Below are 25,068 nucleotides of genomic sequence, written 5' to 3'. Positions count from 1 at the left end.
CACGGAAAAACGGAAATGCTCTTTGAAAAAACAGAAATGTTCTTCGGAAAATCGACTTGTCTGACCAACACTTAATCTAATTTAACAAAAGAACAACTATTTATGATTTATATAGAAAATAATACTTTTTGGTTTAAATTATTTTGCCAATTATTTGTGCTGACATTTCAGAACCTGCAAATATAGATCAAGTTCATGTTTTCAAAATTATATTGCAAAAGTTAAATGCATTTATCTCTTAAAGTAAAACCGACCATTCAATCAAAATTTTAATCATATCCACTAAATCTAAATCTGGTCTATCCCTAAAGTAAAAACTGATCATTTATCAGATTTTTAATTATATCCACTAATTTTAAATCTGATCTTTAGGTAAAACCAATCATTCAATCAGATTTTTATTCCTATCCACTAAATCTGAATCTGGCTTTGGCTAGAGAAAGTGTGATTATATGAGTCATTTTGGCTCTGTGCTTTGTCTAAATATATCTAGACTCAAATGGAATCAAGAAGCTTGGTTATTTTTCATCAAAGTAACACGAGAACGAATAACACAACTCTTATTTGTTTTACTTCCAAATTTTTACTCTTGAAGCAAAGTTTAAAACCTGTGAATGCGTAACTGAGAAGATGCATTCGCCAAAGAAAACAATCCGATGATGAATACAAAAAGGTAACACAACGTCAATCCCAAAATAAAGTTCCACAGAATCAAAGAAACACTATGATAGAAAATTTTCATCCGAGTTGTAATGAAGTCATTCATAATCAAGCTTTGGACTTTTTGCCTTTGGTGTCTGCAGCCACTGGCTTAGCCTTGAAAGGCAAAAACGTCTCTCCGCCCATGAAAGGCTGCAAAACCTCAGGGATCTCCACGCCATTCTCTCGCTGGTAGTTCTCGAGGATGCAGCAGATGGTTCTCTCGGTAGCGGTAAGAGTCGAGTTCAGCATGTGTACGTACTGCTTCGCCTGCTCATTGCTCTGCATCCAAGAAAACCCACATCAAAGTCATTCATTACACAGGGTCGAATATATTTGCTGATAAAACGAAAAGAACAGAGAGAGAGATGTACCTTCTTCTGACCGTATCGGATCTCAAGTCTTCGAGCTTGGTAGTCTGTGCAGTTGGAACACGACACGAGCTCTCTGTAAGTCTCCGACGAAGGAAACCAAGCTTCCAAGTCGTACTTCTTAGCAGCTGCATCGTTCAATGCTCCCGAGACGATGGTAACGATTCGGTATGGAAGCTTTAGCTGCATAGGAATCATCATATACAATAGCCTAATTAGAAAACAATGAAATTTCACAGGGTTTGTAACTTTGAATATTGACATTACCTCTTGGTAAAAATCTTTCGAGTTCTGCATCATCTCGTCAAGCATTTTCCACGACTCATTATCGTTAGGACTAGTGATGCAGAACTGTTCAATCTTCTCAAACTGGTGAACACGGAAGATGCCAAGTGTGTCTCTTCCGTGGGACCCAGCCTCCTTTCTAAAGCAGGACGAGTAACCAGCATATCTGGACAACAAGATTATCATGTCAATAGGTTGTAACTCAACAGTCTACTCGCTGCTAATGTTTACCTTATGGGAAGCTCGTTCGGAGGGATCCATTCATCTATATGGTATGCACAAAGAGGTTGCTCAGCAGTAGCAATAAGGTACTTGTCATCTCCTTCACCAGTCACCTAAATAAAAAAACTCCTCTCAGAATCAAAGCCCATGACAAGACTAAGAAAATAATTTAAACAGTGGAAGACCTTGTAAAGCTCTTCATCGAACTGAGCCAACTGTGCGCACTTGGCCATGACATCCTTCCTCATGAAGAACGGAGGCTGCAGTCCAGTGAACCCTCTCTTTTTCAAGAAGGTCAGCCCAAAGTTGATAAGAGCTTGGTTAAGTAGCAACCCATCTCCTTTCAGGAAAAAGCCTCTTGCTCCAGCAATCTCAGCACCTGATGTCAAAAACACCATTCTAATGAAACTCCACAACAAAAGGTGTAAAGCCAATGCTAGTACCTCTCTTGGTATCTGCAATGTCAAGAAGCTCAACGAGATCCACATGGTTTTTCAGCTTAAAACCAGGCGAAGCAACAAGCTTCTCACCCCAAACATCGTTCACAGCATTGTTCGCCTGCAAAATGAAAACACCATACACTTGTGTAAATCACTCTCCTTTCACAATGCATACAAAAAAGAACAAACCTCATCGTTGTCAACAGGAACAGAGTCGTGGATGAGATTCCCAACAGTCTCCAACTTAGCCTTCAACGCAGCGTAAGCTTCACGAACCTCAGCCTCCTTCTCAGTAGCATCACGTTTGTTCTTCTCCGTTTGCTGAATCACCTCACTCGCATCAGCACCAGACTATCCCAAAACAAAAGTTCCAATCACTGTCAGATCATTTAATCATCTTAAGAGCATCTCCAACCCCACTCTATTTTTTACTCTAAAATAGAGTTTAGAGTAAAAAATGATCTAATGGCACTCTATTTTTCACTCTATAATAGAATGAAAAATAGGTTTACTCCAAATACAGAGTAATTTGTTTTTTTTTGTTCATCAATCTATTTTTTACTAATAGAGTACCATTAGAACAAACTCAAACTCTATTATAGAATAAAAAATAGAGTAAACCATTGGAGATGGTCTAAGTAATAAACACAACGAAGCTAGATATAAGAAGTTAGTTACTAACGATCTTGAGCTTGGCGACTTGCTTGTTAAGCTTATTGAACTCCTTACGGAAATTATCTACTTCGAATTGACCTGAAACAAAACGATGTTAGCAATCAAAGATCGATTCCGTAACGATTGAATCATGAGATGGTTTTACGCTGGCGCCATTCTTTGTCGAGCTTGATGATCTCGTCGACGACTTCGACGCTGGCGAATCTCCGGCGTTGGGATTCGCGGATGATCTCGGGGTTGTTCCCCTTCTCTTCCCGGAAAAGATTGATGTCCAACATGTTTTGTGTGTGTGTGCGCTCTTCTCTCTGTGAGTGAAAACGGAAACGAGGATATGAATCTCAAAAGCTCAATTAAACAGTTAGGGATTTGGAGATGAGAAGAAGCGACAACGTTAAGCGATAACTTACGTAGGACTGTGGAGAAGAAGAAGAAGGAGATGACTCTGCGGCGATTGATTTTTTACCTCTGAAGCTGAGAAAGTCTATCTAGGGTTTGTGTAAATTGATTTTCTTTATTTAAATTAATAACCGACATATCCCTTGTGTTTTACTATATCACTAAAACAACCCCATACTTTTAGATTTGTAACAAAAAACCCCTTTCTTTCCATCAACAATCTTCAGAGTATTATCAAATTGGTCCCTATTTTTTTGGGTGCAAATCGGTCCCTAATTAAAGCGTCTATTATAATAACTTTTCCACGTCGTGGCACTACCAGAGTTTGAGAAATACTTCATCCATTCCACACATATTAAAAAAAAACATATCAAATCATTATAATAAATATATCATTTTCTATAATTTTTAAATTTTAATACAATAATAATTTAATAAAATCAATTAATTTTATTGAAATTTACAATTTTTTATAAAAAAATACAAAATTTCTATATATGTGGAACAATTTTTCTTCTAAAACGGAAGGTGTATATTCAAGAAAATAAAATTATGAAATCTTAAATTAATCCAATTTTCCATCTTACTGACATGAGATAATTATAAACAAAAGATTATTTAATCACTCACTTGCAAGTCATTAATAAACAAAAGCTTATTAATCACTCACTTACAACAAGCTTACTGACATGAGATAAATATAAACAAAAGCTTATTAATCACTTACTGACATCTTATAACTATAAGAAAGAACCTTATTATATATCACTCACTTGCATGACACTAGTTCTGCAGATAATTTTGTTTATGGGCTTAGCCCAGCATATATTTTAGAGCCCAATTTGTATCTGTCTCTTCTTCTACCTAGCAAGAGAACCTCTGCAACATCTCAGGTAACAATGTTCACCAGGTTTCGTCTAGTTACGAATAAGACTTTCTCCACCACCACCGTTCTTAGGCTCGTGTCTTCACGCGCCTCCACGGACACGTCATCCTTATCTCATCATAATAGCTTGAAGGAGATACTGAGAAAGAACGGTCCACGATTCAGCGTCCCTTCCCTGCTCCAGCAACGACTCGACTCGGGCCACCCCGTCACGTTACCGGAGCTCCGGTCCATCACCAACCGCCTCATTAAATCTAACCGCCACGATATCGCACTCCAGGTTCGAAAGTCTCTCCCTTTACCAAACACAATGATATTGGATACATAAAGTTTAGATTTTTCTTTTTAGTTCAAAAAAAAAATTTAGATTTTTCCTTTCAAGTTTAAAAAAAAAAAAGTTTAGATTTTTCCTTTTTTTAGTTAAAAAGAAAAGTTTAGATTTTTGCCAGTGATGTTTTGTACAGATGATGGAGTGGATGGAGACTCAAAAAGACGTTCACTTCTCTGCCTACGACACGTGTCTTAGATTGGAGTTAATCATCAAAAGCCACGGCTTGAAACAAGCAGAGGAGTATTTTGAGAAGCTCTCTCTTAAAGCTTCAAAAGCATCTTATCTTCCACTGCTTCGTGGTTATGTTAGGGATAAACTGGTTCTTGAAGCTGAATCTCTCATGGAGAAGCTGAATGGATTGGGGTTTCTCGTCACTCCACACCCATTCAACGAGATGATGAAGCTTTACGAAGCCACTCACCAGTACGAGAAAGTGGTTTTAGTGGTTTCGTTGATGAAGAGGAACAAGATACCGAGAAATGTTCTTTCTTACAATCTCTGGATGAACGCTTGTTGTGAAGTATCCGGTGTGGAGTGTGTTTACAAGGAGATGGTTGATGACAAGAGTGTTGAAGTTGGGTGGAGCTCTTTATGTGCTCTAGCGAATGTTTATGTGAAAGCTGGTTTTGTTGAGAAGGCGAGTTTGGTGCTTGAGAGTGCGGAGAAGAAGTTGAACAGAAGCAATAGGCTTGGATACTTCTTCCTCATCACACTCTATGCATCTTTAGGAAACAAGGAAGGAGTTGTGAAGCTTTGGGAACGTTCAAAGTCTGTTTCCGGCAGGGCTACTTGTGCAAACTACATATGCGTGTTGACGTCCTTGGTGAAACTTGGTGATCTTGCAGAGGCTGAAAGTGTGTTTAGTGAATGGGAGGGGACATGTTTTAACTATGATGTTAGAGTCTCCAATGTTCTTTTGGGTGCTTACATGCGTGGTGGAGATATCCGCAGAGCCGAGGGGTTGCACCACCGTGTGTTGGAGAGAGGAGGTGTTCCAAACTATAAGACTTGGGAGATTTTGATGGAAGGGTTTGTGAAGTGTCAAAGTATGGAGAAAGCTATCGATGCTATGCACCGAGCGTTTGAACTGATGAAGGACTGTCATTGGAGACCGTCACAAAAGATTGTCATGGCCATTGCTGAGTACTTTGAGAAGGAGGCGAAGATGGATGAAGCTAACAGATATGTTAGAGATTTACATCGTTTAGGTCTTGCAAGCTTACCGTTATACAGATTATTACTTAGAATGCATGAACATGTCCAGAGGCCAGCTTCTGACATCTATGAAATGATGAAGTTGGACAATATTATAAGGGAAAATTGGAAATATAGGACACTTTGAACTTTGATTTGTCACAATAATATTTTGTCTAAGTTTTTTGTCTTATTAAGATTTTAATTAATGTTAATACGATTATACCCTTAGATTATTGAAATTTTAATTTAATTAAAATATAGAATGTTTATTAATTAGATTTATTTATAATTGTTTTTACATTAGGGATGTAAAGAAAAATCAAAAGCATTAAAAGTTATGTAATTGTGTATGTTTCATTTTTTCTTCTTCCACAATTCAAAGCACGACAATTTTTCACAAATACCTTTATGAGGTTTCTGTTCTCATCTTCTTCTTTATCTTCTCAGATTATTGTCTCCATCTTTACTTGATATCCTTCTTAGCCTCTTTGATTTCGCATTGTGTCATGTGAAGATGGTTTATAGCATCTTCGATTTTATTTCGTATTTGATTTGATGGGTGATTTTCTTTTGTTCTTGATTAGATCCTTTGTTAAAGGCGGCCATTAAATCGGAGTCACCAAAATTATTCACGTTTTTAAGTTTTGAAAGCTTGAAACTGGAAGATACATGCTAAATCTACAAATTTAAACCATACCCAACAAAAAAAATGCAAAAATAATGGACGAAATCAATCAAAGAAAGCATGGCGGCTTTGTAAAAATATCTCTGTAACCCTAAAAACAGTCGAGGAAGATGATGACTTATTTACGGTTATGCCATTAATGAAAATAAACACTTAAAAGAGCAAAATGCACTTCTTGGTAATCGAACCTGACAACCGGGCAACATAAACCTATCCAATTCCCACTAGGCCGCTTCAATAAATGACGTTCTCTATACAAATCACTATGTAATATAAACAATTTTCTGAAAATTGAAAAACAGTGTTTAAAATTAATCCCCGATTAATCGGTATTTAGTAAAGATATTTAAAAAAAAATGGAACTTCCATATTTTTGGTTTAGACTAAATTTATTAACGATATTAAATAAAATATTCTTTGAGAGATTTATGATATATTTAGTTTAGATTCAGGAAACATCTTCAACTGAATATGGAAGTTTCCATATTTTCCGGATTTACCTAGAATATGTATACTACCTACGCGAACAAAATATAGTAGGCGAGAAACATATTCTTCTTTAAGGCGTCATATAAGGTAAAAGGCAGAACAAGTTATGTAACATAATATAACTGACCTATATCATTGAGTTGTGGCTATATATCGTTATCAAACTGTAGGTAGACCGAAGACATCTTTCTTGATTATAACGTAATCAATTCTATTTGTGCAAGATTATACAAGAAATGTTAGTTTACAGTATATACCCTAGATATATCTATGTTTAAAACTTAGAATCAGACATATAAACTAGGTAGATTACCAAAATGAGTTTTCTAACTGTACCTAGAAGAGAAAATAAAATATGATTCCATTTTTTTATAGAAAAAGTTTAAACATATATATTGTCATACTTATGTTTCCAACACTTATCATATTTTTTTACATTTTTAAAATTCAGTTTACTATTTTTCTCATTAAAAAAGGGTAAAACATGTCCAAAATTGCCAAAAGTATGAGAAGTCTTATTGTGACAAACAAAAGTTCAAAGTGTCTCATTTTTCTAATTATTCCATATTATAATGGATAGAGAAAGTTAAGGGAACAAACATTAAAGAATGTTACCATAGTAGAAATCTTTATGTGCCATGTTATTTAACAAAACATTGTCAGAGTTCACACTTCTTTCAATATAGTCCAACTTCTCAACATGTCCATTATTAGGCATGGGATCTTTATGTGTCTAAGTTATTTAATTTTCTGAAAATTTTATTTAGTTTTCTTAATTCTTCTATATATTAAATGAGAAATCACTTAAATGATAAATTTAGAACTAATTAATATCACTTACCAAATAATCTAAATAATATTATAAATAATAATTCATGGTAACTAGTTGTCAACATTGTAGAGAGTGTAATGTTTGATCAATTCTTTTTATATTTTTATATACTATATAAAATAATGAATAGAAAACAAATTATAGAAATGATATAATGATTTTATATTCATATAAAATATAGGTATCTATAATAATTATTAATCTCTTATAATGTTCATATATGATAGTTATCTTTTTTAGGGCTGAGATTTTGAACTTGCCGAACCGAACTGGAATTTTTGGTTAGTTCGGTAAAGAGTTGGGTTTGATTCGGTAGGATTTTTAAAATAGTTCATTTTTCGGTTTGGTTCAGCATTCAATTACTTCGGTTTTCTTAATAAAATAACTAAAAGAAGTTATAACCAAACCATATCAAACCGAACTAACCAAATTTTAAACAAAACAAACCGAAATAACTGAAGTAACCAAATTTAACCAAAAATAATCAAACTTATCAGCAATTTTAAAATAACTAAACCAAAATATAATTGAAATAAAAAAATTTGGTAGGATTTTTAGAAACCGAACCGAACTTTATTATGGCTTAATTCGTAAAATTTTATGTGCCTAGTTATCTTTATGTAACAAAACATTGTCAGTTCATACTTCTTTCAAGAGAATCCAACTTCCTATCATGTCCATAATCATGCATTAATTTCTACAAAAAGAGAAAGAGACTTCACATGGAGAGAAAGCATTTTACATAATAGTAAAAAAAAAAATCAACTCTTTGAACTTCTAGTTGCAGCCTTCTAGTAGACAGTGAGCAAGTTCAAGAATGGTGATTGGTGAGAAGCCAAATATGATGTTGTTAACCACATAGCATCAGGGATACTCCAGTCTGATCAAAAGCAAATCTCAGCTCCTTTACCACCAATTGAAGCAGTGAAGCACTGAAAACCACTGGACTCTAGCTCTTCCACCACTTTCTCCACCACCGTCCCTGAAACCACTTCATTTACCAAAGAAGGACACAGCGTCAAGGGACAAACAAAATTCAAGAACTCAAATTCCTCAATAAAGAATGATTGAAAGTTTCTGAATAAGGATACGTGTAGGTAAGAGAGTGAGGACGCAGCCGCCACCACCAGCTCCAGTCAGTTTTGAGGCAAGTTTGTGCTTGAGAGTGGTTTGTATCACGGTATCAATCGAGCTGTGGCTAACCCCCATTGACTCCAGCAAGCCTTGGTTCATCTCCATGAGTTCTTTCACACTCTCTTCTTTCTCTGTCACCGAGATCTCGTCTTTGGTTTGGATGATGGCAGCCACCTCTTTGCTTATAGAGTCTACAGCATTGAACACCGAGTTCATCGCCTCTGGATGTCTGACCGCTCTCTCTGACACGCCAGAGACCAGAGCCTTCGTGTTCCGACCAACTTTAGTGTTGGTGATCAACATCCTCAGAGGCATGTTTGACTTTAACCGAGTTATCTCCCCTGAGCAGAACTTGATCATGTTGCCTGCAACAACCACAAACACACACAAATGGTTTTCATCTGATGAGAGGGTTTTGGATGTTTTAAGAGTTGAAACTGACCGTATGCACTGACGGTGTTGTCTATCCCTGAAGGCTTCCCATGGATGATTTTTTCTCCTTCAAACGCCCATTTATTCAGCAGCTCAAGATTGGTTTCATCTAGAGAAGACCAACCTTCGCCATGAGTTTTGTCTGAAGTAGAAGATGCAATGAGAGCAGCTGTGAGAGCTACACAGAAAGCTGCTGATGAACCGAGGCCTGACCCGTATGGAAGCTCGGTTGTAATGATGACAGTAGCCGGAATGAATCTAAAAACACACAATAACAAGACTCAAACAATCTGAAAATAAAGGTCTGGGACATCTCTTTGAGCTCATTTACCCTAGGATGCTGGTGTAAATCCAGAGGAAGGTGGAGATCCCAGAGGAGAGCTGGATCTTTGCCTCTGGAATGTTTTGTTCTTCAACCAAAACAGCTATTGATTTAAGTGTCTGGCTGGAGCATGAAGCTGGCGTTGAAGGGGAAACATTGCTTGAATCATAAGCAATCCCTTCTTTGAGTCTGGATACAGACCAAGTAAACTCCAAGGAAAGGTCCTTGAGCTGAAGTGTAAGCCTATCATTGCTTTCATCTGTCAAAAAAAAGGAAATGTAAATGCTTTTAGGAACAACCATCAATGTTAACTTCTTCCACATTTGCTAATAGACATGCTTCTAGACTCTTACATCAACACAATGTCCAAAATATTATTACATGAACATTCCAAAGTCTAGAACCTGAATGAAGAGGAAGGCGGAGAGTGACGTAAGTGTAGAGATCAATGGCTGCAGCTACAGCTGTGGAACCATGGACAACAGCGTGTTCTCCTGCGAGTATGATCTTCCCCGGAGCTCTAGCTTTCACTTCCATGTTTCTAAATCAATGTTACATAAACAGAATGTCAAGGAAACATACAGAACCATTAACAACAATAGAGTCTATGTAACTGGAACACCAACTCAAGAAGAGATATATAACAGTGACATTGTTACAAAACATGAATCAGACCAAAGGGTATTCATATAATTGAGATCTGAATCAAACTAAAGACCAAAGCTTTGGACTTTGCAACCAAAATGGTAAAAAATGTGAATCAGACCAAAGCTGCTCGGATCCCAAAAAAAAACGAAACTTTAATATTCCTTCTCTTATTGTACCTGGAATTGCCAAGAACAGAACCCCTAGAAGATGGACACTGTCTGAAGAAGCCTCCTCATTTTCATCAATCTTACTTTTCATTTTTGGTTTGGTTTTGTTTTCACACACGTGTTATAAAGATGAACAGGTTGGAATGGAAAGAAACGTAGGAGACACACACAGTCCCATACGCATTTAGCAACAATGTCTATTTCTATTAGACGAGAAACAAGAAGACATAAATTGCGCAACAGAGTACGTTTGTGTTAAGTTCTATGGACTTATGGTTTCTGCAAAAAATCTATAATCTTTATGAAGTTAGCAATGCTAAAAGAGTCAATGAAGGATTAAGTCTTTTGAGTTATTAGCTCATAAGTTCATTACAAAACAATGTTTCAAACAACTGAACAAACAAACTCTCTTTCATTCCTAGATGATATCCATGAGGCCTCTTACATAATCATCTGTACGCATTGGGTAGACGATAACCAGACATGACTATTTTGTCAGCAAACATCTTGCCAGTCTTGGGCATGACATGCCAGTGGAGTGTCAAGTTGAAGTCTTTCCCTCGGAGGTTGTGTCCCTACAAAGATCCCATTAACAACAACATATCAGAGATACTCTCTTGCCCCCAGTAAGAGTTCTGTAAGTTTCTTTTGAGATATATACCTGGTCTATGAAACGGTACTTGTTTGAGATTTGAATCCAGAAGTTGGCTTCCTCTTTCTCTGGTATTATAGCATCCCATAGAGAAACCTGCCAAAACGTCAAGTACATGGCATGTCAACAAAGGATGTCCTCATCTAACATTAGAGGCATCAACACACAAGAACCACATAAAGCAAAGTAGATTCATACCTGATTCAGTGAGTTCTTTGAGGTTTCATACTCTGCTGCTACAAAAGCGAATACCTGCAAAATGTTTTGGTTTGTGTTTGTTTTGTGTTCTTCCAACCAATATTCAAAAAGAAGTATCCAACAAGACAGTATGAGATAAGGGAGACCTCAGGTTAAAGCATTACCTGCTTTGTGTTCCAAGTAAATAGTGACTGCAAGTCTGCTGTTATGTTCAGTGTCAAGCTGACCTGAAAACACGTAGTAAAATTCAAAGCATTTAAAATATATATGCAACTGATAAATGGCAGCCTGATGACTCGACAAAGAAGAAAAAACTACTGGTGTGTTGTAAAATAACCGAGTTTGTACTTCTTTAACTAATATAACATTTGAAGTATATTAATCAACTTCTACAATTTGAGTTCAGTCAAGAGTATGTTTATATTTTACTACAAATGTTCAAAAGAAAGCGTGGCATCTAAATCCCTATGACCATAAAAGTCAAGAAACACTAAGCTTTAAGATGTCTCTTTACAAAATCTCATACCAAAGCACAAAGTTAGAAGTCATGACTCTTAGCCTGATTTCAACCATCAAGAAAGGAAAAAAAGAAGCAAAAGTTTATGTTCGCTTGAACTCCACACTCTTTAGATAGACAGAGAAGGAAGTGATGATGATGTAAGCATTGATTTATCAAACAGATACACTCAAACATATATTGTAGGCTCCTCAAACCAAGCAATTATCTGATGAATTAGAAAAAAACACACAAGGAAGGGGCAAGACAATGAAAGCTAACCTCATCATTTCCATGGGGTTGCTTCTGAAACCAATTGATATTCAATATCTGCACACCACATCACAACCCATTACATAAAAATTCAAGCTTTTTCACAACCCATATAACAAAATTTCCAGAAAGGCTCAACCTTTATCACAGTTTCTTACCACAACAGAGGCTAGAATCTAACACAGTTAAGGATCTAAAACAACTTAACCGTATCATGCACATATAGATCCAGTATGCACTAAGAGATCTCTTCGAATAAATAAATAAACAAAAGGCAAACCTGGATCTGAGCAGAGGGAGTTTGGTTGCTGAAGTTATCAGAGAAGGACGCAATCGCGCAGATGAAGGCTAGTATCGTGACAGCGAATGTGAGGAGAGCGTTCGCTCTGTACCCAAAAGAATGCATCTTCTTTAAATCACTCGTCGAAACGTTTCTCCACTCGGAAGGAAGAAGAAGAAGACGAACGTTTTTATTTATTTTATTTTAAAAAACAATTAATTAATGTTTTATTTATTTCCTTGACTGACTGATATGCTGCAATGTGATTGGCCAAGCCACGAAGAATACTAATGTGATATAAACCGGCATTGCGGTTTACAACACCGGTTCAGAGATTGATTGATCGGATATGTCTCTCTGGTGAAAATTGTTCGAATAATATGTAATTTAATTCTATATATTTACATCTTTTAAATGTTTTGCTAAAAGTTATTGCGTCCCTAGAATGGGCTTTCGTTTCTCTCTCAAGCTGAAATAAAATAGTGGAGTGTGGGGCCTGGAAAAAGCAAGAAAAACACGGTTTCTATCATCATTTCAACCACTTTATGGTATTTTTCAGCTTATTTCAAACAGAGGAAAGGATAAGATCTAGGGTTCTTAATTTCTGAAGATTGGGTTCAGTGTTCGTTTTGGATTCTAAACGGTGAAATCTCTGGGATTAAGAGAGCTTGACAGTGTGAGACCCGTCTGTAGCTATGTCGGCTGCAATGGATAGAGCTTTGATGGCTCTGTCGTTGGAGGAAGAATATAAACCGTTCGACATGCCGGATCTTCCGGGGTTTTGTTCGAATGAGAAGAATAAGCTAAGTTTGGTGGGTAGAATGTTAAATCCAGAGTGTCAGAAGATGTCTACACTGATCTGGAGAATGCCCGGAAAGTGGTCAAAGGAAGGCAAATGTCGAGGAGTGGCTCTGTCTCGGGAGCGTTTTCAGTTCTTCTTCGACCATGAACATGACCTGCTCGATGTGTTAGAGAAAGGGGTCCATACGTTTAATGAGTGGGCTTTGGCGATTGAGAGGTGGGTAGAAGAGCCACCGGATGATTATCTGCAGTTTATTTCTTTGTGGGTTCGTATAAGCAACATCCCGATAAACTATTACACAAAGGAAGCTATTATGGCGCTTGGTGACTTGGTTGGAGAAGTGAAGGAGTTCATCTTCGACCCCACAAAGCCTCAAACACAACCTTACGAGAGGGTTCTAGTTAAGTTCAATGTGGCGAACTCATTGAAGACTTCTAGAGTCATAAACATCAAAGGAGCTAAACCGGTGACCATCCACTACAACTATGAAAGGATCCAGAAGAGGTGTTTCACCTGCTTCAGGCTTAACCATGAGCAAAGTATCTGTCCCTTGGTTGTGAAGAGAAGAAAAGATGAAGCTTTTGCTAGGCGTCAAGCGATCTCTAACGAGTTGGAACTAAAAAAGGTTGTATTACATGAAGACGATCCTCTCTATGGGGTTCTCACTGAAGATCAGGTGGGGACTAGTGCGGTCACAGGAAAGCCGAAAATTGTGAAAGAAGTTCTGGATGAGATGAGACAGTACTTGATGCTGTCAACAGATGAGGATCGTATTGTTAGGGAAGAAAGAGTGAGAAGCTCGGTAGCAGCGGTGGAGCAAGACCCTATGCTGCAGCGTACTGTTCTAAGACTCGAGGCTCCTCCTGTTATATCTCAAGATTTTAATAAAGGGAAAGGAGTGGTCTACAGCTATGAGGAGCTTCAGAAACCGAAAGAGGGCAGGTCGTAGTCAGAGAAATTTATGGCATCTGCAATCAGAGCTGGTTCAGCAGGGCAGTGGAACGCTGGGAATTTGGCTAGGACTTTAAGTGATGAGGCGTACGTTGGCTATAATTTTATGGCCACTTCTGAAGGTTCAACGGTATTTAGCACTGGTTTCTCGGAACCTTGTGCTTCGACCGGGACCATGAAGAAAGTGTACCAGCGAAGACGGCCCCCAAAATCAAGGAGAAAGCCTAGACCTTTGTTGTTGGCTGATATGTCTGAGGGGGTGATGTGGGACAAATCAGCAGATAAGAGTGTTGTGGGGAGCAAAAAGAGAAAGGTAGAGACTGAAGTTGGGGAACTTTTAGTTTCGGCGAAGTCTAAAACCCTAAAGGTGATCCCAAGGGAGGGATCGCCCAACGCTTAAATGAGCATTTTCAGTTGGAATTGCCAAGGCTTGGGGCGTACTCAAGACCTGACAATCCAGAGACTCCGGGAGATTCGGCGTACGTATTTTCCGGAGATCATGTTCTTGATGGAGACTAAGAAGTGCAGGGATATTTTGGTGGATTTACAGCAGTGGTTAGGTTATGACAGGGTGTTTACAGCAGTGGTTAGGTTATGACAGGGAGCCTAGAGGCTTGAGTGGTGGCTTGGCAGTATTTTGGAAAAACGAGATCAAGTTGGACTTCAAATTTGCGGATAAGAATCTCATTGACATGCAGGTTCAGTTTGGAGAAGTCAGTTTTTATCTTTCTTGTATATATGGAGAACCCAGTTCTGAAGGGAAGAATATAGTATGGGAGAGAATCTCAAGGATTGGGGTCAATAGAAGAGAGAAGTGGTGTATGCTTGGGGATTTTAACGAGATCCTCAATAATGATGAAAAGATTGGAGGACCTATGAGATCAGAAGAATCGTTCAAACCTTTTGGGGATATGTTGTCCGCTTGTGGAATGGAAGAGCTGGAGTCATCGGGGATCAGGTTTACTTGGGCTGGTCAACGGTGGAAAAAGTGGATTCAGAGTTGCTTGGACAGAGCTTTTGGTAACAGGGAGTGGCTGAGAGTATTCCCGGGGTCTAATCAGAGATTTTTGGCTAAATGTGGGTCTGACCACAGACCTGTCTTGTTATTGATGCAAACGTCACAGTCAAAAAACAGGGGCCAGTTCAGGTATGACAAAAAATTCTTGTTCCAACCGGGACTTAAGGAAAAAATCATTGAAGTCTGGAGGGGAACAGAGGGGGATCTGATAATCGTTGTGTGGCAAAACGATTGCGTGATTGTAGAGGTGCTTTGAGTGTGTGGAAAAAAGAGAAGGACTTCAATGCCAAAGACAGGATTCATATTTTGGAAGATCGATTGGAGTGGTTCCAATCAAGAAATTACCCCTGTTGGCATGCTATCAGAGTGATTAAGGAGTTGTGTAGAGCCTATAAGGAAGAAGAGCTTTTTTGGCAGCAGAAGAGTATGGAAAAATGGCTGAAGTATGGGGATCGCAACTCTAATTTTTTCCATGAAACGGTTAAAGCCAACAGAGAGAAGAGGAAGCTCATAAAATTAAAGGATGGCAGCGGGTTGGAGCATTGGTCAGAAGAATCTAAGGCTCGGGTGGCTTTGGATTACTTTAAGGAGCTCTTCAAATCTTCTAACCCCCCTAGCTACCAACCTGTGTTTCAGAGTATGAGACCAAGAGTGACAGATTCGATGAATCAGAGGTTATTGGTTGCTGTTACAGATGAAGAGATCAGAGATGCAGTCTTTGGCATAAAATTTTCGAGTGCTCCTGGCCCAGATGGGATGTCGGGCCTCTTCTTTCAACAATATTGGGGAGAAATTGGTCCCAAAGTGTCCTTTGAAGTGAAGAGATTTTTTGAAAGAAGAAGGATGCCAGTGGATTGGAATTTCACCTTTATCTGCCTCATTCCAAAAGTACAAGATCCGGGGACGATGACTGACTTACGGCCGATCAGTCTCTGCTCGGTCCTGTATAAAATCATCTCTAAGATTTTGGTGAAACGGTTGCAGCCCATTCTTCCTGAGCTTATCTCGGTCAATCAACCAGCCTTCGTAGCAGAGAGACTGATCACTGATAACATTGGCATTGCGCATGAAGTGGTACATGGCCTTAGAGTCAATCCGATGCTCATGTACGACGGTATGGTGGTGAAGACTGATATGTCAAAAGCGTATGATAGAGTCGAGTGGAGTTATCTGAGGAGTTTGTTGGAAGCTCTTGGGTTTGATGCGAGATGGATCTCTCTGGTCATGGAGTGTGTTTCTTCAGTTTCCTATGCGGTGCTTATGAACGACCAGCCTTTTGGTTTGATCAAGCCTCAACGGGGTTTGCGACAGGGTGATCCGTTATCCCCAAATTTGTTTGTTCTATGTACTGAGGGACTTACCCATTTGATGAATTATGCGGAAAGTGTTTCTCTCCTCTCAGGCGTAAAATTTGCAGAATCGGGGCCCTCAGTGAATCATCTCTTGTTTGCAGATGATAGTTTGTTCATGTGTAAGGCGACTCAAGCCCAAGCTGTGGCTCTTCATGAGGTATTGAAGGTGTATGAAAGAGCAACAGGACAAACTATCAATTTGCAGAAATCGGCAATCTCCTTTGGAGATCAGGTGGACTCCATGTCTAAGCTTGCGATTCGAGGGATTCTTGGTATTGATAATGAAGGAGGATCTAGCAAGTATTTAGGTTTGCCTGAATGCTTCAGTGGATCGAAAATTGAACTGTTGGATTATCTTCGAGGGAGGGTTAATGGCAGGTTGAATGCGTGGTACCTAAGGAAGCTATCACAAGGGGGGAAAGAAATTTTATTGAAAACTGCAGCCTCTGCTCTGCCTGTCTTTGCGATGTCAGTTTTCAAGCTTCCGAAAACGCTTTGTGCAAATATTTCAAGTGTGATGGCGAATTTTTGGTGGGGGATCAGATGCGCATCTTAGGAAAATCCATTGGATTTCTTGGGATAAACTGTGTCTGCCAAAGGGGAGTGGAGGAATGGGTTTCAGAGATTTGGAGGCATTTAATCAAGCTCTCTTGGCAAAGCAGGCGTGGAAAGTACTCTCTGATCCTAATTGCTTGTTGGCTCAGATGCTTAAGAGTAGATATTTTCCTCGCACAGGTTTTTTGGAAGCCAAATTGGGTGATAGACCGTCTTTTGCTTGGAGAAGTCTGCTCTTTGGAAGGGATCTCCTCGCCAAGGGCCTTCGGAAAAGGGTGGGTGATGGAAACTCTATCTCTGTTTGGACCGATAAATGGCTGGAAGATGAAGAGGATGGTTTTGGCCTTCGTGCTCCATGGATTAAAAACTGCACTTTCAATGTTAATCTGAGAGCTAGGGAGCTGATTGATTTTCAGAGTAGAAGATGGAACCTTCAAGCTCTTGAGGAGGTCTTTGTGCCTTCTGACATTCAGATCCTGATCAAGAACCAACCGGTGGTTTCTAAGGAAGATTTTTGGGTTTGGAAATTCAATAAATCTGGAGCTTACTCGGTCAAATCCGGTTACTGGTTGGCGGCTCGGGACAAATCCAAAGAGCTACGAAGAGTTATGGAGGCTATGCCTTCGATCAATGTACTGAAAGCCAACACTTGGAAGGTTCAGACGGCTCCTAAGATTAAGACCTTCATTTGGAAGGCTCTTTCGCAAGCTCTGCCTGTTGCTGTATGCTTAATAGAAAGAGGTATGAAATGTGATGACAGATGTCAGTTGTGTGGCTTTGAGGGTGAATCAGTGAATCATGTGCTGTTTAGTTGCCATCTTGCTCGAATTTGCTGGGCTCTTTCCAACATTCCGAGCCCTCGTGGAGGTTTTAGTGTATCGTCGATCTATGAGAACATCTCATACTTGTTGAGAACCAGACCTGTTGGGAGGTATGGAGCGGACTCTGTTCGAAGCTGGCCGTGGCTCCTTTGGTTTTTGTGGAAGAACAGGAACTCCTTTATTTTCGAAGGTAAATCTTTTGAAGCTGAGGAAATTGTTGTGAAAGCAAAACAGGAAGCTGAGGCCTGGTTCTTAGCGCAACAAGTGCAGAGTGGAATGGAAATAGAAGAGGAGAAGGTAGTTTCTGCAACGGTTCTGTGTTCTTTGCAGAATGTTCCAGTTGGTTGGGTTCAGTGTGAGTTTGCGATGGATTGGGCAAGTCGAGGTGAGAGCATGGGAGCTTCATGGATTGTAAAAGATGAGAAAGGTAAAGTCTTGGAGCATAGTAGGCGTGCCTTTGTGGAGGTGGGATCATTGACAGAGGCTAAATTGCAATTGTGGTTATGGGTTCTGGAAAGTATGAGAAGTTTGAAGAAAAAGAAGGTTAGGTTTGTCTCATCTTTTGGGGATCTGATCGAAGCAATTGAAAAACCTTCCTGCTGGCCTGCGTTGCAGTTTGAGGTGGGAGAGATCAAGAGAGAGCTGCAGGCTTTTGAAGCGTGGGAACTAAGGATTGGGTCTTCGAATACAATCAGATGTGCATCTTTCATTGCTCAGAGTGTGAGAAACTTAGGTCTCACTAAGTCTTATGTAGCTGCTGGTCATCCAAGATGGTTGGATCATATCTATGCGAATGACAGAAGTGCATCTGGTGGTAACTAATTAGTTTGCTGTTTTTTTGGTATTCGCCTTTGTAGGCGTGGATGTGTAGTTGGATGAGTCTTTCTAACCCATTTTTGTAGTGGTTGTGATGCAAGCTGTGTTGCTTGGAGGTGTTGTTGTATGGAACCAAGTTAATATATATATGATTTCAAGTTGGAAAAAAAAATGTTTTGCTAAAAGTTTGATTGGATGATAAAAGAACATAATTCTTTTATAAAAGATCTACCAATCAAAATCCAAAACTAGACATAAAACTGTAAAAGAGTTGATGCAGAGAGTGGAGTATAAATGTTCACTGATCCAGTTCCGATTCGATCTTAAGACTTGATTATTGCAGCTAGGAAATGAGTTTCTTGATCATCTTTATCGTCTTGTGGCAAACCAAAAAGATAAAAAAAAATATTGTTGTGTTCAGGATTAGATATGGGATTTTAAAAGTAACTAACGTTTATTAAAAAGTTTAACCAAAAAAAATTCATGATTTAGAAACTTATTTCTATATATAATCTCTACAAAAATTAAAAGTCAAAATCAATATTTTATGAGAAATTCCATGGAATAGACTTAAAAATTTTTTTGTCACAAATATAAACCTAAAAATAAAAATGACCAAAATAAATTTAAATGTTTTATCAAAAAAGTAAATATACACTTATATCCATGGGGTTAATTAATCTAGACATTATGGTTTAGAATTAATGGGTGGGGTTTAGGGTTTAAGGTTTGGATTTAGGGTTTAGAGTTTACGGTTTAGAGTTTAGTAGTGGAGTTTTAGGGATATGTTTCAAATTTAAAAAAAATAAAATAAAATTTAAAATAAAAAATGTTATTTGGTCATTTTAGTTTTTGATGTCTATTTTTGTGACAAAAACTTTAAAATGATTATTTAAGATAATTGTCCATATTTTTTGGGTTGTACATATATCAGACCCTGAACGTGTTTGTGATTGCCCAACAATTGGATGGCACTATAAGATCATATCTAAACAAGCTGCATGTAGGGTGGAGGGAAGTGAGTAATCAACCTTTTACTTTATTAGGATTTTGGTTTGGTTTCTCGTACGTATATATCCTTTTATCATGGCTAAACACTCTTTGCGACAGTCTCTGAGTTGTACTCTGGCTCCGGCTGGTCTCTTCCTCCGGCCAGAACCACCAGGCAGCTAAACCTTCAGATCTTCCTAACTACTCAGTCGTTGACACAAGCTTCAGACTCACCGCAATGGTCTGTAGAGGGCGCTCTGCAAAACTCCTTTAATTCTGCTCTGGTTTGGAATGTGTTGAGGGAACACAAACCTCCTTGGCCTTTAGCGAAATTGATCTGGTTCAACGCCGCCATTCCCCGCCACGCGATGACGGCTTGGCTCTTCGGTTTGAACAGGAACCCCACTTTGGTAAGGATTCATGCTTGGAATCCTGAAACCGACAAAACTTGTCTGTTATGCGGTCTTGAGGAGGAGTCAAGAGACCATTTGTTCTTTCAGTGCCAATACTCTTCTCAAGTTTGGACACAAATAATGGGTAAGTTAGGCCTCCCATCTCCACCAACAGAATGGGAACACACCACAGAGTGGATTCATCGACTACCGCCTCCTATTACTCTAAAGACGGCGGTGATCCAAGCTTGGCAAGGAACTATCTACCTAATCTGGCAGGAACGGAACCGACGGTTTCATGATGGCCTAACATTTCCTCCAGCAAGGTTCATGAAATCTTTAATTTCTCTGTTGAGGATTAAAGCACTTGCCCTTTCAGCAACTGGTCGTGCTCTGGGTGACAAGCTACTCTTTCTCTGCTCGGGAGAGTAGAAACATTGCTGCTGTTGTTCCCTTTAAAAATCATTCTTCCATGTCTGTTTAGCTGTGGTTGCCATCCCCCTCCTTTCTTTTAATTTCTTTTCTGTAATCGCTTGCTTTGAAACTTTTCTTATTAATGAAAGCCATTTAACAAAAAAAAAAAAAAATCATGGCTAAACACTTTTGTAACCACTCTTGTAAGTTACCTCTTACTAAGTAGGCTTCAAATAATTATCAACCCCAACAGTTTCACTGAAATAAATATTCCACAGAAGGATCAAGGATATACACTTTTTGTTTTTGGTAAAAAGATGGATGGAGTTTGAAGATGCTAAGAGAAAAGTTACAATATGTGGCAAGCACATATACTAAAAAAAGTTACAATGATATCTTGTTTGTCACATCATCGTGTAGTAAAAATATAGGCAACAACGATGAATTTGTATTCACGTTTAGAATTATTGTATAGTCAACGGAACCTTCCTTGGAGTTGAAGGATGGGATTATTGGGTTCCCGTTATCATGAGTTTTGGTAATTTACACATTATCTTTCCAGAACAAATTTGATTAACTTTCATACGTCAATTTGTTGAACAAGTAACCTTTACGGATCCGTATAAAGGCGGCGACCAAGTCTTTGTCCATCTTTTTTGGCTGTCAAAAGTCATCGTCTATCTAGATGACATACATAGGGAATGAAGTTGCCATATTTGATACTCCAAGTTTAATTAGATTAAAAAGATTTTCTCGGACTATTTTTGGCCCCATGTAACGGGAATCTCGTACTAGAAAGTTCAAATGATTAATTGTCGGAGCTCTATGAGGATAAGGTTATATGAATTGTATGATTCTAATTAATAGATGGCCTATATCATAATTGTAAAATCATAATAAATCAGCGTTATAAAAAAAAATTAATAGATGGAATAAGTTTCAAATCAAACTCAAACATGAGTACACTTTTTTTTTATTAAATCCGTCTACAACACTTTAGCCCAAAAAAATAAACAAGTAAGTTGCTAACAAATTTATTAATCATGAATTATCGTATTCGTTGAGTAAAATAATTATCATGTAAGTGATTTTTAATTATTTAGAAATGAATTTTATGATTAACAAACTGACAATTCTAACTATTCAAAAACACATACTAAACCAAGTTGCTTTGGTCTAGTGGTAAAGGAGCTCCAGCTGGAGTGTCCGCTCCTGGGTTTGAGCTTTGGCCACTGTAGAATTTACATATGGGCTGCAGTGTCCGAGACCGAAGACCGTTAACGGTGAGCCACCTGGTAACCTTCGAATCCATGTTCACTTCGGTCTCTAGTCTGAAACACCACGGTGAGGCCAAGATACAGCAAAAAAAAAAAAAAAAACACATGCTAATATTGGTAGCATACGAAATTAAAATAGACAATCAAATCCATTACATTTTGCTAAGATACACTACCAAACCAAACTATTACATTACATTTCTAATTTCTAACTACTAAAATATCTTTGGAAGCCTTTAATCAACAAGTATATTCTATATCTTCTCTTCTATGTATCCTTGGTCGACGAATAAGACTTTTCTTGTTTGTTTCTTAAAGAACAGAGAGGTCAATCTCCACCCAATACTACTCATTGTTCTTTGTTTGACTTTAATGGTCGATTTCTTTCTGAAGAAAAAACATAATATAAAACAATACAATCTCCTTGTCCATGGGATTGACATTAAATATCTTACATCATAAAAGGAAAAAGACAATATAAAAGAATTGCGTAAAATCTTTTGTATGAACAACACAAACTTTTTTTGATAGAACAAGACAGAAGCCACCTAAACCGGTAATCTAACGGAACCACTAGATAAACCAACTGTACCCGTATGTTGACTTTGAACCGATGATGTTCCTTCACCGTCTTTAATATTAACTTCAACTCTCGGCGAAGGAACCGGCGTACCCCTCCACATAAAAGACGGGTTTCTAAGAAAATTCCATCCTTCTGCTCGTACCGAATCACCGGTTGGACTTGTTACTGCATTTGCTTTGACACTACCGTTACCACCTAGCCTAATCGAACCATCGTCCCTACTCCTCCACAAAAACGACGGTGTTTTGATAAACAACCACCGGTCCGACCGAGCCCTTGACCGTTCAACCGGTTTACCACTCCTCGATCGAACCAAAAGACTATTCGACCGGTTCATCTTCCAATTTGCCATAATCTTTTTCCTTAACTCTTCCGGTAACCTTAACGTAAACCGCTCGGTACATTCTCCAGGTAACACCACCGAATGCCCCGTCGTGTGCGACCTCGGGAGCTTGACACGTGCCACACTCCCACCTTCCACCGCCGGTTCAGGAACCACCGTTTGCTGCGACTCGAGATCAATTTCGGTTACAACTTCCGGTTCGACCGGCCCAGCTGTTGTCTGCTCTTGCTCAGCGAGATTGGTCCGGCAAACCGGACAAGTCACGTGACTCTTCAGCCACGCGTCGATGCAGTGAGGGTGGAACACGTGATCGCACTTAGGCAGCAAACGCAGCGTTTCGTCGTCCTCGAACTCGTTCAGACATATCGCACACTCCAACGCGCCTTTACCTATCTTCTGCGTCTTAACTTCAGAGTACACGAAAGTAGGGAACGTCTCGAGCATCTCCGCGTCTAGCCCACGCGCCACCGTCGAGTTTATCACTCTCCTCGCGCCTACACGTGGGTTAACGCTGCCGCCGTCGGATGCGCTGGTGCAGTGACGGAGGTAGATGGTGAAGAAGCCCATGAAGAAGAGAAGAGCGATCACGACCACCACGACAACAGCCATGACTGGACTTAACCTGCCGCCGTAGTCATACGGGTTGTTCGGGTCGGATTGGCTCGGTTGACCAGAAGCTAGCTCCGACATGGTTAGTAGTAGTAACAGGACAACAGCTAGTAAAGCTGGTTGCTTTCGATTAGGACCACCATCGAAGAAGCTCTTCATGCTTAAAGGTTTTGTTTTTTTAATTGAAGTTAGTTATGAGGAGAAGAATGTGAAGTTTATAGAGAAGTATTATTTGAAAAGTTGAAGGCTTGGAGAAGAAGAGAGGAGGAAAGACTCAAAGAGGGTGGTGGGACCAGTTTGGGGGTTGTGACATCAGCAAATGTGTCACTAGCTGAGCTCCACGTAGACAGGGAGACTTTTCCAATTGAGGTGGGAGTGAAAGTCATAATAGTTCGGTTACTTTGAATACGTTGACATGGTCTTATATTTCATTTATCAAACATATTATATGAAAGGAATCATTTAAAATTGATCAATTTCAGATTCTTTTACCCATGCTTTGCAAGTTTCATTCATAGTATTACTGAAATCTCTTGACATTTTAAATTTTTAGTTAGAAAAGTGTAATAAGTTGCATGTTATGGTTTATAGATTTCATCAACTTTAGAACAAGTTAGTGACATTTGTTACCATGCTATATTCGTTTTTATTATGTTAATACAAAAATTTGGTTAAACAAAAAGCTAAATGACATTTTTCAAAAAAAAAATATGTACGTAACTTAAGTAAAAGAAATGATAACGATGTTTTATCTAAATTATGAAAAAACATTTTTATCAATTTTACAAAAGTCAAATTACTATAATATTAATATTTATAGTATAATTATCCACTTTTAATCACTTATTTTTTATAAGGGTTTTCGCTTGAAATACAAATTGGATATAAGCAATAATGAACCAACAAGGCTTGCAAAACAAGACACACGATGAACCTCATCAAAATAAATGGTAAAGTACAGGAAAGCAAAGAAATAGGTAGGAAACTTATGTTATGGGTTATCACCAAGAATTTGCAGTTGCCACACATAAGGGAGGGAAAGATCATCAAATTGAGATTTTATAATCCAATGTGATGGCAAAGACAAAACAAACATGAATAAACCAAACTTTCAACAAAAAAAAAAGAACTTTCTCTTTACTAATCTTAGCCATCTTTCGTAGGTCCTACTTTGATATTTGCATCCTTCTAGAAAGCTCTTAGCCATCGCAGCTTCATAGGTCTATCGTGATCACTACTAACCCATATGATTTTTAATTATAACTTACGCACTTTAGTTAGTAGTCGGCGTAATGAGTATAATTATTCGGCAGTTCTGTTTTTTCTTTGAAGTGTTAACCAATCACAACAGCAAAAAAAATTGTAGAATCACAGTATTAAGTATATGCTCGGTCGCTCCATTGCTAGTCTCTAAAACCACAGTTACATATCATTTTCGATTTGAATTAGCAAATTAAATAACTAACAAGTACATTAACTAATTTTAATCCCCTATATATTATTTGAGAAGCATTACAACTTCTTTTTGTAGCCACATGTCATCACTAGGATGATTCTTAGAATCATTAGAGAAATATGTTGGTTCATCTAATTATATAATAAGTTTTTTTATTAAACTAACAATAAATTCATTATTAATGTACTTCATTATTTCCTTAAATAAAATTTACGGAATTGCCTAATGTGGCTAAAGTATATATGATAATTAATGATTTTGAATAATAAAGATTTGATAAAAATTAGTGTATCTTCTATCATATTTTTTTAATTTTAAACTATTAAATAAATTAAACAACCACAATAACCATATAATAAAAAATTAGATTTTTATGTATATGTTATATTTTGAAATTTGAAAAACGACTACAAATTACTAAAATTGTTAAAAGTCTCACATTCAAATGATTACAAAATTATATAAGTAAGAAGTATAATTTAATTAATTATTAAGATTGATATATATATATATATATATATATATATATATATATATATATATATATATATATATATATATATATCGTTTTAAATTAAA

The 25,068-nt window shown here is 38.0% G+C and overlaps 6 protein-coding genes across 9 annotated transcripts; 2 read left to right on the top strand and 4 right to left on the bottom strand.

Moving 5' to 3' along the window:
• Positions 1 to 560: 560 nt before the first annotated feature.
• Positions 561 to 3,193, bottom strand: LOC103854660 (serine--tRNA ligase, cytoplasmic). Its single transcript, XM_009131617.3, has 10 exons — positions 3,100 to 3,193; positions 2,838 to 2,997; positions 2,700 to 2,770; positions 2,207 to 2,368; positions 2,021 to 2,135; positions 1,763 to 1,956; positions 1,587 to 1,690; positions 1,338 to 1,521; positions 1,074 to 1,253; positions 561 to 981 (listed from the first exon to the last, which is right to left on the bottom strand). The coding sequence occupies exons 2-10, from the start codon at positions 2,968 to 2,970 to the stop codon at positions 769 to 771; spliced, it is 1,356 nt and encodes a 451-aa protein (XP_009129865.1). The 5' UTR covers positions 2,971 to 2,997; positions 3,100 to 3,193; the 3' UTR covers positions 561 to 768.
• Positions 3,194 to 3,451: 258 nt separating this feature from the next.
• On the top strand, positions 3,452 to 7,819 carry LOC103854659 (pentatricopeptide repeat-containing protein At5g27460). 2 transcript variants are annotated; one of them, XM_018656316.2, is made up of 3 exons: positions 3,452 to 4,254; positions 4,439 to 5,618; positions 7,250 to 7,819. In XM_018656316.2, the coding sequence occupies exons 1-3, from the start codon at positions 3,988 to 3,990 to the stop codon at positions 7,264 to 7,266; spliced, it is 1,464 nt and encodes a 487-aa protein (XP_018511832.1). In that variant the 5' UTR covers positions 3,452 to 3,987; the 3' UTR covers positions 7,267 to 7,819. The 2 variants fall into 2 exon arrangements, with proteins under 2 accessions (XP_018511832.1, XP_009129864.1); XM_009131616.3 differs by lacking the exon at positions 7,250 to 7,819 and having other exon boundaries at positions 4,439 to 6,254.
• A 295-nt stretch (positions 7,820 to 8,114) lies between these two features.
• Positions 8,115 to 10,416, bottom strand: LOC103854657 (mevalonate kinase-like). Of its 3 annotated transcripts, none has more exons than XM_009131613.3 (6): positions 10,221 to 10,416; positions 9,801 to 9,937; positions 9,406 to 9,655; positions 9,085 to 9,332; positions 8,600 to 9,007; positions 8,115 to 8,499 (listed from the first exon to the last, which is right to left on the bottom strand). In XM_009131613.3, exons 2-6 carry the CDS (start codon positions 9,931 to 9,933, stop codon positions 8,393 to 8,395), a joined length of 1,146 nt encoding a protein of 381 aa, XP_009129861.2. In that variant the 5' UTR covers positions 9,934 to 9,937; positions 10,221 to 10,416; the 3' UTR covers positions 8,115 to 8,392. The 3 variants fall into 3 exon arrangements, with proteins under 3 accessions (XP_009129861.2, XP_033140438.1, XP_033140437.1); XM_033284547.1 differs by having other exon boundaries at positions 10,023 to 10,253; XM_033284546.1 differs by having other exon boundaries at positions 9,801 to 10,253.
• A 71-nt stretch (positions 10,417 to 10,487) lies between these two features.
• On the bottom strand, positions 10,488 to 12,332 carry LOC103854658 (signal peptidase complex subunit 3B). Its single transcript, XM_009131615.3, has 6 exons — positions 12,111 to 12,332; positions 11,840 to 11,887; positions 11,226 to 11,288; positions 11,062 to 11,115; positions 10,873 to 10,959; positions 10,488 to 10,786 (listed from the first exon to the last, which is right to left on the bottom strand). Exons 1-6 carry the CDS (start codon positions 12,234 to 12,236, stop codon positions 10,661 to 10,663), a joined length of 504 nt encoding a protein of 167 aa, XP_009129863.1. The 5' UTR covers positions 12,237 to 12,332; the 3' UTR covers positions 10,488 to 10,660.
• Positions 12,333 to 12,805: 473 nt separating this feature from the next.
• On the top strand, positions 12,806 to 13,861 carry LOC103854822. The gene has a single exon (XM_009131784.1). It carries the CDS (start codon positions 12,806 to 12,808, stop codon positions 13,859 to 13,861), a length of 1,056 nt encoding a protein of 351 aa, XP_009130032.1.
• Positions 13,862 to 21,899: 8,038 nt separating this feature from the next.
• On the bottom strand, positions 21,900 to 24,604 carry LOC103854656 (E3 ubiquitin-protein ligase ATL31). The gene has a single exon (XM_009131612.3). It carries the CDS (start codon positions 23,190 to 23,192, stop codon positions 22,047 to 22,049), a length of 1,146 nt encoding a protein of 381 aa, XP_009129860.2. The 5' UTR covers positions 23,193 to 24,604; the 3' UTR covers positions 21,900 to 22,046.
• Between the last annotated feature and the right edge of the window lie 464 nt (positions 24,605 to 25,068).

Source organism: Brassica rapa, chromosome A02, assembly GCF_000309985.2.
Source record: "Brassica rapa cultivar Chiifu-401-42 chromosome A02, CAAS_Brap_v3.01, whole genome shotgun sequence".
In the NCBI taxonomy this organism is placed as follows: Eukaryota; Viridiplantae; Streptophyta; class Magnoliopsida; order Brassicales; family Brassicaceae; genus Brassica; species Brassica rapa.
Note: the sequence above shows the minus strand (reverse complement) of the source record. Positions and strands in the feature narration are given on the sequence as shown.

What these genes read in the sequence shown, in the direction of transcription:
- LOC103854660 (XM_009131617.3), bottom strand. Translation starts at nt 2,970, where the DNA reads ATGTTGGACATCAATCTTTTCCGGGAAGAGAAGGGGAACAACCCCGAG. An exon ending in TCGATGAAGAGCTTTACAAG is followed by an intron (nt 1,691 to 1,762) that starts GTCTTCCACTGT and finishes TTTTTTATTTAG; the next exon opens with GTGACTGGTGAAGGAGATGA. An exon ending in CGAAAGATTTTTACCAAGAG is followed by an intron (nt 1,254 to 1,337) that starts GTAATGTCAATA and finishes ATTCCTATGCAG; the next exon opens with CTAAAGCTTCCATACCGAAT.
- LOC103854659 (XM_009131616.3), top strand. Translation starts at nt 3,988, where the DNA reads ATGTTCACCAGGTTTCGTCTAGTTACGAATAAGACTTTCTCCACCACC. An exon ending in GCCACGATATCGCACTCCAG is followed by an intron (nt 4,255 to 4,438) that starts GTTCGAAAGTCT and finishes TGTTTTGTACAG; the next exon opens with ATGATGGAGTGGATGGAGAC.
- LOC103854657 (XM_009131613.3), bottom strand. Translation starts at nt 9,933, where the DNA reads ATGGAAGTGAAAGCTAGAGCTCCGGGGAAGATCATACTCGCAGGAGAA. An exon ending in ATTTACACCAGCATCCTAGG is followed by an intron (nt 9,333 to 9,405) that starts GTAAATGAGCTC and finishes GTGTGTTTTTAG; the next exon opens with ATTCATTCCGGCTACTGTCA. An exon ending in CAACACCGTCAGTGCATACG is followed by an intron (nt 9,008 to 9,084) that starts GTCAGTTTCAAC and finishes TGGTTGTTGCAG; the next exon opens with GCAACATGATCAAGTTCTGC.
- LOC103854658 (XM_009131615.3), bottom strand. Translation starts at nt 12,236, where the DNA reads ATGCATTCTTTTGGGTACAGAGCGAACGCTCTCCTCACATTCGCTGTC. An exon ending in TTACTTGGAACACAAAGCAG is followed by an intron (nt 11,116 to 11,225) that starts GTAATGCTTTAA and finishes AACATTTTGCAG; the next exon opens with GTATTCGCTTTTGTAGCAGC. An exon ending in AGTACCGTTTCATAGACCAG is followed by an intron (nt 10,787 to 10,872) that starts GTATATATCTCA and finishes GGATCTTTGTAG; the next exon opens with GGACACAACCTCCGAGGGAA.
- LOC103854822 (XM_009131784.1), top strand. Translation starts at nt 12,806, where the DNA reads ATGTCGGCTGCAATGGATAGAGCTTTGATGGCTCTGTCGTTGGAGGAA.
- LOC103854656 (XM_009131612.3), bottom strand. Translation starts at nt 23,192, where the DNA reads ATGAAGAGCTTCTTCGATGGTGGTCCTAATCGAAAGCAACCAGCTTTA.